The 17,126-nt window shown below is 32.2% G+C and overlaps 2 protein-coding genes across 2 annotated transcripts in view; one reads left to right on the top strand and one right to left on the bottom strand.

Moving 5' to 3' along the window:
* HELRODRAFT_99817 (hypothetical protein) overlaps positions 1 to 5,413 on the bottom strand; it is a gene marked incomplete at its 5' end in the record, with an annotated part of 14,209 nt that extends 8,796 nt beyond the window's left edge. The window contains 7 exons of the mRNA XM_009019701.1: positions 439 to 475; positions 732 to 801; positions 1,265 to 1,358; positions 1,685 to 1,770; positions 1,840 to 1,932; positions 2,405 to 2,541; positions 5,365 to 5,413. Of these exons, the coding sequence (XP_009017949.1) occupies positions 439 to 475; positions 732 to 801; positions 1,265 to 1,358; positions 1,685 to 1,770; positions 1,840 to 1,932; positions 2,405 to 2,541; positions 5,365 to 5,413 (566 nt within the window). The remainder of the gene's footprint in view (positions 1 to 438; positions 476 to 731; positions 802 to 1,264; positions 1,359 to 1,684; positions 1,771 to 1,839; positions 1,933 to 2,404; positions 2,542 to 5,364) is intronic.
* Positions 5,414 to 13,851: 8,438 nt separating this feature from the next.
* HELRODRAFT_157030 (hypothetical protein) lies at positions 13,852 to 17,064 on the top strand (the record flags this gene model as incomplete). The annotated part of the gene is made up of 10 exons (XM_009019702.1): positions 13,852 to 13,935; positions 14,165 to 14,341; positions 14,727 to 14,853; positions 15,126 to 15,182; positions 15,268 to 15,410; positions 15,584 to 15,678; positions 15,924 to 16,053; positions 16,166 to 16,360; positions 16,508 to 16,627; positions 16,861 to 17,064. The coding sequence occupies 10 exons, from the start codon at positions 13,852 to 13,854 to the stop codon at positions 17,062 to 17,064; spliced, it is 1,332 nt and encodes a 443-aa protein (XP_009017950.1).
* Between the last annotated feature and the right edge of the window lie 62 nt (positions 17,065 to 17,126).

The raw sequence follows: 17,126 nt of genomic DNA on the forward strand, positions 1-17,126 counted from the left end.
AAATACATACATACATATATATATATATATATATATATATATATATATATATATATATATATATATATTTGTTAAATTAATTAACTTTATTACAACAATAACACTTTATTCATGATCTTTAAAAAACTAAATTTCTATAATCAGTGCCAGAAGAGGATGCATTAACATAGAAACGTACCTGATAAATTCGATTAAGTTCAACAGTATATATACATGTTGAACTCGATCGAATTTACAATATATATTTAATGATTTATTTTACAATATATATTTATTTTCGTTTCTTTTTCAAGTAATTAGTTTCTTATTTTTCATACTCAAGATCGTGAATTAAATTTCCAAGAGTCGAATTTAAAAGTTTTTTATTTTTCCTACGTTTCTACGTTAGTGCATAATCTTATTTATATTTAGTAACGTAGAAAACCACAAGGTACCAACTTGACAGCATTAACTCTCACTCCGTGAGGTGCCAGTTCTGGGAAAATGTATTATAGCATGTGAATTATTTCAAGCTGTCCCATGCAAAACTCCGTGCATTCGTTTAAAACAATTTTTACCAATAAAACATTCGTAAAACGATATTTAATGTAAAAAATTGACTACAACATTTTAAAATTTGAACAATCATACGAATCTTGACAACCAACAGCCTTCAAAGCCACTGATAACGTCATCGTAATCATCACCAATACCCCAACCCCATCATAATCATCGTCATCGTCACTACCCACCAAGAGCAGTACAGCTGGTCAACTGATCCAAAGCACTTTTTGAAACACAATAAGCAAGAACTCCTGGAAACTGATGGAGAATTATGAAAATGAAGTTAGGTTGAAACAATAAATCGAGCGTCATCCATGGTGTGGTGGTAGAATGATGGGTGGCCGTTGAAGCTTACAATTCCAATTTTGGATGATGCTAATAAACTATAAGAACCCATTAAATCATTCAAATGAATGGTTTTATTAGCACATTTTAAAATTGCTGAATTAAGTTTAGAGAAAAATTAAAATGACGGTTGATTCTTCAAACTACTAACATACACAAGTTTCAGACGGTGTTTGAACAATCACATGATATTTAATATTAATATTTAATATAATAAAATAGATGAATGAACATTTAATTTAACAAAAAAAAAACAAACAGGTTAAGTTTTAATAATTTTAGTTTGAAAAAAAAACAAAAACATTAAATCAACATTTGAAATAACAAAGATAAAATGTTTAAAAGTTAGATGGAAATAATTTTGAAAAGATCTGACCGATCTCGTGCCACAGACACTAGAAACGTTGACAATATTGCCCTTCACCTTTTTCAGATGTGGCACACACAACATGGTCAGGTGGTAGATGGCTCTTTAAAAGACAGATGATGTTCAATCGTGATGGTGACTTATTGAATAATGATATAAAATTCACTTGACAACATTTGTACTAAGGATCTAATGAAAATATAGACAATGAAATTGGAGTGTGCAAGAAAGATGTCTGTACTAACAAAATAGTTCTAGCTAGATAATAAAAAATCATTTAAATATTCATTATTCTTAGTTTTAATGCTAACACCAGTTTCCTAAAATCCAGATAAACTAAAAATGAATTTTGAAAAGTTGTTAAGAGCAACTGAAAAGAAAGAAAAATTGTTACAATGATTTATAATATGCGGCATAATACAGACAGACCTTACGTTAACATTCATCACATTGTCATATTGCAGAAGTGTCGTTGTCTCGATGGATCCCATCTCCAAAACACCAGCACTATTCACCTTTGTTGGTTTAAGATGGTTGAAGAAATCTCTTAAACCAATGAAACCTCAAGAAAAAATAAAACTTACCAAGATGTCGAGTTTTTTGAAATTTCCTATAACAGTTTCCACCATGTTCTTGCAGTCTTTTTCATTCGTTACATCTCCTGGTATCATTAGTGGCTGGCAAATGGAAGAATGAATCATATGAACTTTAACTTTTTGATGCCATTAATAAATCATTTATATTGCCTTATACTAGTTAAGGTAGAACCTTTACATTGTACATTGTTACTTTTGTGACATATGGAAACGATGATTTATAGCTATTTTGTAATTTTTATTGATTAAAACTCCTTCTTCCATGCACCCTGGTGTTGTATTCAAAATATTGGATTCTAAAAAAATATGAAGCAGTGAATGATGACTCTGTTTGTGTTACTATCACCTAATTTTTATAATTTAATCAGCTAATTTTTGTATCATAAAATCTATGTTGTACATCCAAACAAAGAACGCATGTGTACATTTGTGTGCAAGCCTATTACACAAACAGCCAATAATCTAAAAATTTAAATCTGGTTAATGCATTTGTATCACAGTTGAAACTAGTTAAATAATAGTTGAGAAAAGAAGAAATATATGCAGCACCAACTTCAACACCCTTACAATGAACAATGCATTTTTCTTTTGTGGATTGAAGATTTTTTTCATTTCTACCCACAATTGCTATGGATGCTCCAAGTTTAGAAAACAAAATGGCTGTCTCTGCTCCAATGCCACTTCCAGCACCTGAAAATTTTCAAACTGTTTTAAAGTTACTAGCTTTGGATTGAATCACTCAAAACTTCCCCAAATTTGGCACTCCACTGAAAATGCAGTCAGCCATTAAAGAACACGAAAAAATAAAAACCAAGAAAAACTGTGTGATTTGAAAGCATAAACATGCTGAGACAAATGCAAAAGTGCAGAAGGATATTGTACATCTTTGTGGAAAATGTGAAGTTATAGCTGTAGCGTACACATATGATGATGTGCTTGTGTGTGCATACATGATGTGTATGTGTCGTATAGCATGGATAGCACAGCCTTTGTGGCCCAATGGTTTAATTATAAATATAGAATAGCATGTAAGCAGCTCAGAGTTTGACAGTTTCATTACATCAAAAAGAATAATATAAAGAATAATATTATATATTATTATTATATAAAGAATAATAAAAAAAAATATTGAAAATTTTTTCTCACTATGTCTGATAAATAAAAACAATGAAAAAATTATGATATATTTAGTAAACTAAATGATTTTCATAAAATCCATTTATTAATTTCTATTTTTATCTTCAACTGTTGATAATAAATGCATACTAACTCACTGACTGATTGACTGATTAACTGATTAACCGACTGACTGACTGACTCACTCACTCACTCACTAATTGTAAAACTCACAGAAGGCTGTTCGCGGAAATAGCGCTTTACGAACTATTTCCTTGATTGATTGGTTGATTGATTTTAAAATACTTCCCTTCCTCCAATCAAACAAAATTTATTAATTTAAAAATACTTCCGCTCATTCATTCATTCATTCGTTCGTTTGTTCATTCATTCATTCATTCGTTCGTTCGTTCATTTTTTGTTTTGGTTATTCATTCATTCATTTGTCGTTGTCATCGAACAATTTATTTTGCCATTTGTATTTGACTATTTCTAATTGTTATTTATTCATTATCGATTCAGAAAAAATGATCGAATTAAGGGAAATAATTTTAATTTATTTAATTTGTTTAGCCCGGAAACGATTTTTTGAAGATTGAGTATCCGGTAGCCTTGATTTTCGAGATTTTTTTAAAAAATACATAGGTATTCATATTCTACATCAACTGTAAAAAATGATTGATTTAAGGGAAAAATTTTAAATTAATTAATTTGTTTAGCCTGAAATCGGTTTTTGGAAGATTGAGTATCTGGTAGCTTTGATTTTCGAGATTTTTTTAGAAATACATAGGTATACATATTCTATGTCAACTGTAAAAAGGAAAAAGTGATCAATTTAAGGGAAATATTTTTAAAGAAAATAATTGGTTTAGACCGGAAACGGTTTTTTGAAGATTGAGTATCAGGTAGCCCGGATTTTCGAGATTTTTTTTTCAGAAATACATATCCATATTCTATGTCAACTGTAGAAAGGAAAAAAGGATCGATTTAAGAGAAGCATTTTTAAATTAATTAATTTGTTAACCCCAAAAATGTTTTTTTGAAGATTTAGTATCCGGTAGCCCTGATTTTCGGGATTTTTTTTTATAGAAATACATAGGTATTCATATTTTATGTCAACTGTAAAAAAAATGATCGATTTAAGAGAAGCATTTTTAAATTAATTAATTTGGTAACCCCGGAAATGTTTTTTTGAAGATTTAGTATCCGGTAGCCTTGATTTTCGGAATTTTTTTTATAGAAATACATAAGTATTCATATTCTACGTCAACCATAAAAAAAAAGATCTTTTTAAGAAAAGTATTTTTAAATTAATTAATTTGTTTAGCCTGGAATAATTTTTTTGAAAATTGAGTATCCGGTAGCCCTGATTTTCGGGATTTTTTTTTAGAAATACATAAAGGTATTATATTCTACGTCAACTGTAGAAAGGAAAAAGTTATCGATTTAAGGGAAATATTTTAAAATTAATTAATTTGTATAGCCCGGAAACGGTTTTTTGAAGATTGAGTATGTGGTAGCCCGGATTTTCTAGATTTTTTTTTATAAAAACATAGGTATCTATATTCTACGTTAATTGTAGAAAGGAAAAAGTGACCAATTTAAGGAAAGTATTTTTAAATTAATTAATTTGTTTACCCGAGAAACGGTTTTTTGAAGATTGAGTATGTGGTAGCCCGGATTTTCAAATTTTTTTTTAGAAATACACATGTATCTTTATTCTACGTTAACTGTAGAAAGGAAAAAGTGACATATTTAAGGGAAGTATTTTTAAATTAATTAATTTGTTTACCCCGGAAACGGTTTTTTGAAGATTGAGTATGCGGTAGCCGGATTCTCGAGATTTTTTTTTAGAAATACGTAGGTATACGTTAACTGTAGAAAGAAAAAAGTGATCGATTTATAAGTATTTTTAAATTTATTAATTGGTAAACCCCGGAAACGGATTTTGAAGATTGAGTTTCCGGTAGCCCGGATTTTCGTGATTTTTTTAAAATACTTAAATATCTATATTTTACGTTAACTGTAGACAGGAAAAAGTGATTGATTTAATTTAAGGGAAGTATTTTTAAATTATTTATTTTTATCAGTTATTATTTTACATAATGAATATATACATATTTATATACAAAAATATTTATATGTATAAGTCTATTATAAACATTTTACATATGTCTGTGCGAAAATATACTTTACGTGTATGCATGTGTACATCAACGTGCTCTCTCTTTTTACAGCTATGTCTCACTGTGCATATACTTACTGTGGCAATCTTCTATAACGTAAACTAAGCTAAATTAACTGTACCAGTAGTAACGAGTAACCACACTGCGAATATTTGAGATAACTTAATTAATCTTAACCACTAGGCCACTGCGTTGCCAAAGGAAATCCAACCTGTAATTAGCGCAACTTTGCCGGTCAGGTGAAAAATGTTGCTTGCCATTTTGTTTAACTGTTATTAATTGTAGCTTGAAAATCTTTAATGAGGATAGATGGATAGGTATCGAGCGAGAGGCGAGAGTATAATAAACTTAAAAGTGAACTTAGATAATGAATATTTGGTTGTTAACCAAAAATTTAATCCCATCAATATATATGTATATCTTTATACATATATATATATCAAATTAAATGTCTTGATGAATTCGGCATTGAAAATGTGACAGAAATTTTGAATGAGATTTATAACAACGGCGAAATTACTGAAAATCTAAAAAACAACTTGAAATACTCATCCAATCACACACACATACACACACACACACACATTATCGCTTGATGTGACTATGTATCTTCGACAATTGATAATAAATGCAAACTAACTGACTGACCGACCGACTGACTGGCTGGATGGCTGGCTGGCTGACTCACTATTTGTAAAACTCACAGAGGAGCGCTGTTTGCGGAAATAGCGCTTTACAAACTATTTCATTCATTGATTGATTGATTGATTGATTGATTGATTGATTGATTGATTGATTGATTGATTGATTGATCGATCGATCGATCAATCAATCGATTGATTGAAAAATACTTCCCTCCAAGCGAACAAAATTTATTAATTTAAAAATACTTCCGCTCATTCATTCATTCTTTCGTTCGTTCATTCATTCATTCGTTCGTTCGTTCATTTTTTGTTTTGGTTATTCATTCATTCATTTGTCGTTGTCATCAAACAATTTATTTGCCATTTGTATTTGACTATTTCTAATTGTTATTTTATTTATTTATTATTGATTCAGGAAAAAGTGATCGAATTAAGGAAAGTAATTTTAATTTAATTAATTTGTTTAGCCTGAAAACGGTTTTTTGAAGATTGAGTATCCGGTAGCTTTGATTTTCGAGATTTTTTTTAGAAATACATAGGTATACATATCCTACGTCAACTAAAAGGAAAATGTGATCAATTTAAGGGAAGTATTTTTAAATAAATTAATTCGTTTAGTTGGTTTGAAAATCTTTAGTGAGGATAGGTATCGAGCGAGGGACGGGAGTATAATATACTTAAAAGTGAACTTAGATAATGAATATTAGGTTGTTAATCAAAAATTTAATCCCATCAATATATATGTATATTTTTATACACACATATATATATATCAAATAAAATGCCTTGATGAATTCGACATTGAAAAAGTGATAGAAATTTTGAATGGGATTTATAACAACGGCGAAATTCCTGAAGATCTAAAAAACAACTTGAAATATATATATATATATATATATATATATATATATATATATATATATATATATATATATATATATATACAATATTCTATAAATTCTACCGAATGTTTGGCGCTAACATGTTTGAAGATCGATTTCTCTATTTTTCTCACAAAAGTTTTATGGAGAACGATTAGTTTATTACAATTCAAAAAGAACTTATTTCCGAATTCATGCTGCAAATAAGGCCATATTTCGATTCCGAATGAATCATCATCAGTGCGGTTGATGTTTATATATGGAAATATTGACTTTGTCAAAATGAACTTAGATGGAAATTAGGTGTCAGGTTTCTTTATTGGCATTCACAAACTCTTCCGATATTGAAAATCGCGACGCTGAATTAAAAGGAGCCACTAACCTGCTTGTAAACAATGGATATAAGACTTATTCTATTGAAAAGCTAATTACTACACAACAATAACCTTCCTAGTACCAACAATCAAGATAACGACATCATCTTGTATTACAGAAATCCTATGTCAACTGCATACAAAGTAGATGAAGCTATTCTTAAACATATCATCAATAAAAATGTCACACCAACCCAAATAGTAAAGTTAAACTCCGAATTTATTACAACAATAAAAAGACGTCTCACCTAATACTGAAAAACAACTGTAGTCCTAGAGATAACTCTGTGTTAAAGCGTAATCACGTAATATATGAATTTAATTGCCCCTTTGACGGCTGTACACGTCAACATGACTCATATATCGGGATTACTACTACCTCACTGACTAGAAAGCTTACGATGCATAAACAGAGTGGTGCTATCAAATCTCATTTGGACTCAACACACTCAATCACTATAAGCCGTGAAATCCTCGACAGCAACACCAAAGTAATATACCAGAATAGCAACTAAACGCATCTTAAAATTACAGAAGCAGTCCTAATTGACATCAATAAACCAAAAATAAATATACAACGAAAAATGACAACCTCACTCCCAACCCGACGCTTAACCAACAATGAAAACAAAGAAGTAATAAAAACTAGCATTGTAAATAGTGACAAAGAAGAATATGATGCTTTCGATAAAGAAAAGGAGACCAAAGTAGGTGACCAGCCAATAAAGAAACCTGACACCTAATTTCCATCTAAGTTCATTTTGACAAAGTCAATATTTCCCTATATAAGCATCAACCGCACTGATGATGATTCATTCAGAATCGAAATATGACCTTATTTGCAGCATGAATTCGGAAAATAAGTTCATTTTGAGTTTTAATAAACTAAATGTTCACCAAAAAACTTTAGTGAGAAAAATCGAAAAAACGAACTACAAACATGTTAACGCCAAACATTCGGAGTTATGAACAAAATCAAATATCTTTTATCTTAAGCCCTATTCGGCAGGTTATTGTAAAAATTTTGGTCCGCCAACATATATATATATATATATATATATATATATATATATATATATATATATATATATATATATATATATATATATATATATATATATATATATATATATATATATATATATATATATATATATATATATATATATATATATATATATATATATATATATATATATATATATATATATATATATATATATATATATATATATATATATATATATATATATATATATATATATATATATATATATATATATACAGTGTTGTGCTTGTTACTCATTGAAAGTAATTTGTTATTTTTACTTGTTACTTTGGGAAAAAGTAATTTGTTACTGTTACTTGTTATATTTATAGAAAAGTAATCTGTTACTTGTTACTATAAAAAGTAACAAAGTTACTTTTTTGTTACTACAGTACAGCATACATGTAAACAGACGCTGCAAGTACTCTTTCATATATTCTCAATATCAACATTAATAGGTGCGCACATGAATATACATATACAATACATAGAAAGATAGTCAATAAGATACATGTAGTTGGTAGCACCTAAATTTACAATGTACATAAATCACTTATTTGGCAGAAAATAATTTATTTGCCCGCAAAAGCAGTTGACGCTCAAAATGCTCATCAGTCATCCGATTCCTTCTAGGAACCAGTATCTGACCACCTAAACTGAAAAGTCTCTCAACCGGGGCACTTGAAGGTAATGGTGTATTGAATTTCTTGAACAACTTCAAAATACCCGGGTATTTTTGCAGGCATGCAATTTCACGAGAATTATCACTTAAATACAAGTCAAGTTCTGCAGCAGCATCAACGTTGTCACGTGGTTCATTTGCAAACGAAAAAAATTCATCATCTGACACAGTACCTGACTCATGCTTGTTATCAGTATCAGGCTCAGTGACCTGCTGCTGCTGTTTAGCAGCCTGCAACTTGTCATACAGTAAACTACGAGCAATCTTTTTCCTGTCGTTATTGTCAATCCATCTCATACGAAACTGAGGCAATGTGACACTAGCTATGATCAAATCATGACGTTCATCATAACCTTGAAATCGCTTATCAAGGCCGGATAAAACAGCAGTAAGCAAAGGCGCTGCCAACTTCAAAGTTGGTTTTACTGTTAGTAACTTTGTTCGCAATGACATTAACGTTGGCAACAAAAACCCAATAAAACACTTCGTTTCTGCTTGGAGTATGTCCAATGCAGCTGCCATTGGTTGCATAACACAACAATACTCTTTCAAGAAAAGGATGTCATTGGGACGAAATTGTGGGACCTCAAGAGCTACAAAAACTTCAGCAATATTGTCCTCAGATTGTTTTTCAAGGACCTGTCTCACTTTGTCAACTGCATTAAAGTACGAGTTCCAACGTGTAGCATTAGGCACAATGAAGAAAGTGTGAAACTTATCACGCACAATATCTGCAAATTGTGTGCTACGTGAAGTCTTGTTCCACAATGCAGAACACTTGACCATTGTTGACCGAGAGAGTTTTTTGTAAACAGCATCACTATTTGCACTTTCTATATCATGACTAGCAATCAAATTCAATGTGTGAGCAGCACAACGCTGATGAAGGGGTAAATATAAGTCACTGTCCTCATCATGCTCTGGTTCACTTAGCAATGCATCAACATCAACAAAAGCAACATTGTTATCATCATCATCACTAACTACACTACCATCATTTGCAAACTCTTTAAATGCTTTAACAAAGTTCGAACCATTGTCAGTTACTGTCATCAGTACTTTGTGGTTAATACGATACGCCGTATGTACAGCATTTAACCTAACAGCAATGCAATCATACGTGTGACGCCCTTTCATGCGCTCACAGCACAAAGCCGCTGAACGTCTTTCCAGAGTATCAGGATCAATCCAGTGCGCTGTGATGCCTAGAAAGCTCCTGTTGTTGGATGACCAGATATCCGCTGTTGTGCACACATGATCGACTTTGCTGAGCGCTGCACAGATGCTTTCCTTCATCGTGTTCGCGAGTTTGTCCAACTTATCTGTAAACAGAAAGACGCGTGTTGCAAATTTAGTAGGGTCTTAAGGATTGTATTTACTTTTATTTGACATCGTTCAAAATAAGCAATTAATGTGACGAACCACAAAAAATCATATTATATTATAGAGATTGAACTAACCATTAAGAGTTTTTCTCGACAAAACTTTCTTTGTTGGCTGGAGACCTTGAACAAGCTCGATGAAGGGTTGAGATTCGACGATGCTCATTGGCTCCATATACTCGACAATGAAGTTTGTCACAGCTGATCGACCTTCGCCTGCGAAATTACAGAACTACCAAGTGGGGTGCATGTTGTCACAGTTGCTTGTATGCAGGCTTTCTTTGCAGGCATGTCGGACACTTAACTAGTAGCCTTCCTCTTCCGGCATTCCTTTACTTTCTCCAAGACGTTTGGATGCTTCTTCTGTACAAGTTCACACATCATTCAATTTTAAATATTATTTCGCTAATATTTAAAAAAATAGACAAACACAAGCTAATGTCCATTCAGTTATGTATGTTGTTCAATTCAGTTGTAAATGACAGCATTTGCTAATTCATCGGATGACTGCGGAATAAAAATTAGGTGTTGTAGATAATTCATTGCATCCCATTCAGGCATTATTTCGTTCCGAAAAAACCGATAATTTATAAAAAAACAAATTTTCGTTAACATTAAAAAAAACCTTACCTCCACGTGTTTTAAAAGATTCGCTAGGCTGATCTTCGATGTGCTAAGAATCGTTCGTTTTGGTAAGCACCGCTTGCACTGTACTCTCACATTCTTTCCTTCTTCTTTAACTACGTTAAAATATTCCTTCAGTTGTTCCATCCAAGCTACTTGGCCTACTTCATTATCAGTTGAATCCAATTCCTTCTCGTCTTCCATTATGCCAACTAAATCCGCGCAACTTACTAAATCACAAACCATGTGAAATGCTGAGACTGAGAGTAAACATAAACAAGAAAAGGAAGTGCATACAAGCATAGAATATTAAATTGGCAAGTCATGGAAATGGTTCGTCTAATGAACGACTGAGCCGCAACAGGACAACCAATGATGGTTATAAATCAAGCACTGCTGAAAAAAGTAACGAAGAACAAAAGTGCATAATATTTGTTACTGTTACTGCAAAAAAATAATTTGTTACTGTTACTTGCTACCCTGCACAAAAAGTAATCTGTTACAATTACTTGTTACTGGAAAAAGTAATTTGTTACAGTAATTTTGTTACTAGTAATTTGTTACTCCCCAACACTGTATATATATATATATATATATATATATATATATGTTGGTAATAGACCATAATTTTGTATATATATATGTTGGTTATAGACCATAATTGTTGTCAAGAAGCTCTGATGATGATTCATTCGGAATCGAAATATGGCCTTATTTGCAGCATGAATTCGAAAAATAAGTTTATTTTGAATTTTAATAAACTAAACGTCCACCAAAAAAACTTTAGTGAGAAAAATCGAAAAAACAAACTATAAACATATTAACGCCAAACATTCGGTAGAATTTATAGAATATTGCCTACGGCGGATAATGGTTTACCAAAAATACTTTTTGCGACTGAATGGGTTCTTAAACCTTGTAACAACGTGATGTTGTTCTTACCTATTGGTCGCGACACCTCATTTTGAGTTTCTTGGTTACAATAATTGAGTTGTGTTATCTTAAGCCTTATTCGGCAGACTACTGACGAGTCTCGTGAGAAACGAAACGTACGTCTGGCCTACGGCGGATAATGGTTTACCAAAAATATATGTATATATATATAATATATATATGTATATATATATAATTAATCAATTATACATTATGAGATGCATTGAAGATAGTTTTTTAACTCATATTTGAATGGGCGATAGATCATGCACGACCTAACAAAAGACTTTTCCACTTATAAATTCCATAAAAACATACATTTCTGTCGAGCAACTTACTTTTTATAACAGAAACTTTTAATTTATTTTCGAAGTTCACACGCGTATTTCTTATTTTTGTATCATATTTAAAAGATTCAATTAGATGCGCGTCTGATGTTTTCAACAAATTATTGTTAATTTTAAATATAAAACAGCATGCCTTAAAATCATTAATTTCAAAAATTGGTAAAATTTGAATCTGATGCTTTCAACAAATTATTGTTAATTTGAAATATAAAACAGCGTGCCTTAAAATCATTAATTTCAAAAATTGATAAAATTTGAAGTTGATTAAATAAGTTTTTTTGTCCATTTTGTGTCTAAAGTTTAAAATTGTCAAAGCTTTTTTTGTGCAATAAAAAGCGATTCTAAGTAAGTTTTAAATGTGTTGCCCCATATTAAGTTTGCAAAATATAAATGTGGGTAGATAAAGGCATAATACATTAAAAATTATACTTTATTTGGTAAAAGATATTTTTATTGGTAAACCATTATCCGCCATAGGCCAGACGTACGTTTCGTCTCTCATGAGACTCGTCAGTAGCCTGCCGAATAGGGCTTAAGATAAAAGATATTTGATTTTGTTCATAACTCCTAAATTTCAATTAATTTTTGTAAGATAAAATCGATATGTTTTTTAAAATTTAGATTTTGATCTATTAAAACCCCTAATAATATATAGCAATTCACTCTTTCAATTTCAGAATTTCCTATCTTTAAGAGAAATTCATCATTTTTGATGTGATCTATTAAAGATCATATATTTAGTTTTTTTTATATTTATATTAATCTTATTGAAATTTGACCAGGTATTTAATGCATTTAAACTATTGTTTGTGTATGCACTTAAGTCTTTCGTACTTTTAGAGGTGTCATCAGCATAGATGATAAATTTTGACAACTTCTTTGTGTTAACAATATCATTAACGTAAAGTTTAAACAATTTAGGCCCTAGTAAATACGACAGTCTGAACCCATATATATATATATATATATATATATATATATATATATATATATATATATATATATATATATATATACAATATATACAAATTCATTTTTATTTTGAAACAACAACCACACGGCCACCTCTCTCCAAAGGAAGGGGTTTTTAATTTTATGCCACTTCTGTACACCCAGGACGAACGTATGCAACAAGATCATTCTAACAACAATGTTGTTAATCGTCTTAATGAGACGGTGCAAAGATAGGACGCCACAGCGTAACGTATTATACCATACATCACATAACACGGCAATCATAATAGGATGGCATGATGCTACGTGGCGTGGAATGATGCAGAAGAAGGTATCAGCTGATAGTTTGTTTATGTTTACATTTGTGCACGTGCTACAACGTTTTCTCAATTTATACCTACATCTTCATCGAAATTGAAGATGTTTGAGTTTTATTATTTTGCAAACTATGGAGTCGACGGCAGCATGTGAGGTTAGTTTGCTGGAGGAGGTTGGAGTGAATCATTTGACGATTGTCCTGCTGGGCATCACCGTCCTGCTGACTGCTGTGACTTTATTGAGAGGTTCCTTGGCCACAAATGAGGTGGGTGCGCTTTTAATTGTAGATCGTGTTAGTGTTGTCTTTTGTACTGAACTTTTACTTAATGAAATGTGACAGAGTTATATCACAATAAATAAGTAGACAAATTCAAACTTTTTGTAATCGCGCATTCAAATTGCTTGTAAATTTTATCAATGTAAAACGTTACACAAAATTCAACACTCCATGCATCTTATAACTGAAACATGTTCCTAATAAAAATACACTTGGCAGCGTGCACCACCACACATGCCATCGACGATCCCCTTCGTCGGCCATTCAATCCAATTCAGCAAGTCACCTGTAGAATTTCTAACAGCAGCTTACTTCAAAGTTTAAATGTTTTTGTGCTTTAACTTTTTTATTATGTACATTTATTTTTATTCATATCTCAAAACATTTCAATAATTCAATTTAATCGATGTTGATAACTCGACAGTTTAGTAATTGAAAATGGTGCAGCATACGTCCGTACGTATGGAACGACGTTATCATTAGCAGTAGTAAACTGTAAATATACATAATGACGCTCTTTTGAACACGACAAAACTCATTTCGACAGCACGGACCAGTGTTCAGCTTCACGATGGTCGGCAAGACGTTCACCTACCTGCTGGGCTCGCAGGCATCAGCCCTATTCTTCAGCAGTAAGAACGAAGACCTGAACGCTGAGGAGGTCTACGCCAAGTTGACGACCCCTGTTTTTGGCAAAGGAGTGGCTTATGATGTTCCAAACAATGTCAGCCTGCGTGGGAGTTAATGGAGATGTTTGAAAATTATGAGTTTCATTTGATATGATCCATTACTAACTTTCAAATCATCGTATAAAATTATAATTTTCATTTTATAATTTTCATTCACAAACAAAAAAATGCTTAATTTTTAACTTTGATTAATTGAATCAATCTGAATTATTCACTGCCTGACATTTAAAAGTTTTACAACGATCTCTGGTTAAATTCAGTCATTTTCTGATCTAGTCTTATCTAGTTAACAATTTTACAGTTGCCAGGATCGTTCAACTTATCATCTGATTCTGCCGATGAATTGTTTAAACAATTAAACAACGAATTAAATCAGTTTCATTTCATAATGTGATTTAAAAATTTATTTAACTTATGCAGGTCTTTCTAGAGCAGAAAAAGTTGTTGAAAACGGGTTTCAGCATATCTCGATTCAAACACCACGTCCATCTCATCGAGCGTGAACTTCTTGAATATTTCAACCGGTGGCAACACGAGGGAGAGGCAGGTGAGGGAGGCAAATGAAAATTTACGTTATCATTACTGCAGCTGAATTCTAAGATGAATACATGGCAGTTAAATTTCATTTTCAAATATCTATCTGATTGATGGTATTAAAAAAAGATAATTTCTGTGGTTGATGACCCGTGAGTGATGTTTAATTAACAAGTCATGAAATAAGGTTTTTATTTGCATTACACTGTAGTGATTGCGTTTATAAAATACAAGCGTTGATTAGCTCAACAACAAGAAATGTTAAATGAATTGAAAAAATTTCAGATCTGTTTGCTTCGCTATCGGAACTGATCATTTTGACAGCCAGCTCCTGCCTTCACGGTGATGCTTCTCTTCATTTCCATTTGTTTTATTAATTTTTAATTTTCGAATTATTACAAAAATTGTTTTGGACAACATGTACTAGGAAAAGAAATAAGAAGTTTGTTGAGTGAGGATGTTGCGCAGTTGTACTGGGATTTAGATGCAGGCTTCTCCCACCTGGCCTGGGTCCTTCCGGCCTGGTTCCCCTTGCCCAGTTTCAAAAGACGGGATCGGGCCCACAGGAAGGTCTGCTTCTAACTATCTTATGCGATTTATTTTATAACAACTAAAATTTAAGATTGATTCAATAGTATTTTGTGTTGATCCATTTCCATTGCTTGTCGATATTTTTGGTACTCTGTTCATAATGTACGTTGGGAATAATATATTCAGCAATAATAATCGTTAAAATGAATCAGATGAAGGAGTTGTTTCTCGAGGCCATCAGGATGAGGAGGTCATCACAGACGAAGGAGGACGACATGCTCCAAACACTGATTGATGCTTCCTACAAGTTTGCTAATGCCTGTTCTTCCTTATCACATGTTTTTTGAAATTAATCACTGACGTTGTGTGAAGCGATGTAAACACAGTTCTACTCATATATACAAATGAAACGCAATCCTGTTGAAGATGGGCTTGAGATGACGTCATCCTACAATTTCGAAGACATTTGTTATTTTGATCATGTTTGCGACTAAAAATCATAAAAAAATATTTAATGAATTGTTTATTTGAAATGAATGACCACACGGGTAGAAATGGTAGAGCGTTGAGTGACGATGAAATATCCGGAATGCTGATTGGATTGTTGCTGGCAGGTCAGCACACCTCATCAACTACTGCATCGTGGCTGGGTTTCTTCATTGCGAAACATCAGGACATCCAGGTGATGTTTTCATTTGTTTTGCTATTTTTTGTAAATTCAGATATTTTTTTATTTTTTTTATATAAAAGTGAAATTTAAATTATTGACGGACATATTGAATTACAAAAAGCAGGATGCCCTTTATGAGGAACAAAGGAAAGTTTTTGGTAAACATGCAGATGGTGAACATGCAAATGGTGAGCAATCGCATGGACATTTGTCATACGATGGTTTAAAGGAATGTCATCTGCTGGACCTTTGCTTGAAAGAGACGTTGAGGATGAGGCCACCAATCGTGACGATGATGAGGATGTGCAAGACACCTCAGGTCTGTCTGCTGTTTCATAGCGGAGTTGGGTGGCTGATTGATGCACAAGCTGAGAAATATGATGATGAATGGAAAAGTTGGTGCGAGTGTTTAACTGGCTGCAAACTGTCAACCAACCAAAATTATATACATTTTTCTGCACGTTAGAAAATCTTGAACTACGTGATACCAGCCGGCCATCAAATCTGTGTGTCCCCGACAACGAACCACAGGCTTCCCGACACGTGGCACCAGCCTCAATTCTTCGATCCTTATAGGTCGTTTATGGTAACTTTTTATTTTTCTGGTAAAATTTGTTCTATTCTTAAATTGTAATTGATATTAACGTTTAATTACCTTATCTGTAAAAATTGGTAAGTTCAACGTTAAGTTTATGCTATAAATAACATTTCTTCCTGGTAACAACGAACTCGCGTATAAAACATTCAAGCATTTATTAAATTATTTTGTGATGCGCTTAATCAAAAAGATTTGAAGACACGGCAATGGCAAAAGCCGAGGACAAGTTTGTGTACGTACCGTTCGGAGCGGGTAGGCACAGGTGCATCGGAGAAGCATTCGCCTACGTTCAGATCAAGTCAATATGGTCTTACCTCATTCAAAAGTTTCATTTTGAACTGGTGGGTGGGAAGTTTCCTGAAGTCAATGTAACAACCATGATCCACACACCAAGCGACCCTATCATCAGATACAGGCGGAGATAATGGATCCTATTTACAATTTATCTAATCTAACCATAACCATGAATTACTGATCGCTGAAATAT

Source organism: Helobdella robusta (genome assembly GCF_000326865.2).
Source record: "Helobdella robusta unplaced genomic scaffold HELROscaffold_25, whole genome shotgun sequence".
Lineage (NCBI taxonomy): Eukaryota > Metazoa > Annelida > Clitellata > Rhynchobdellida > Glossiphoniidae > Helobdella > Helobdella robusta.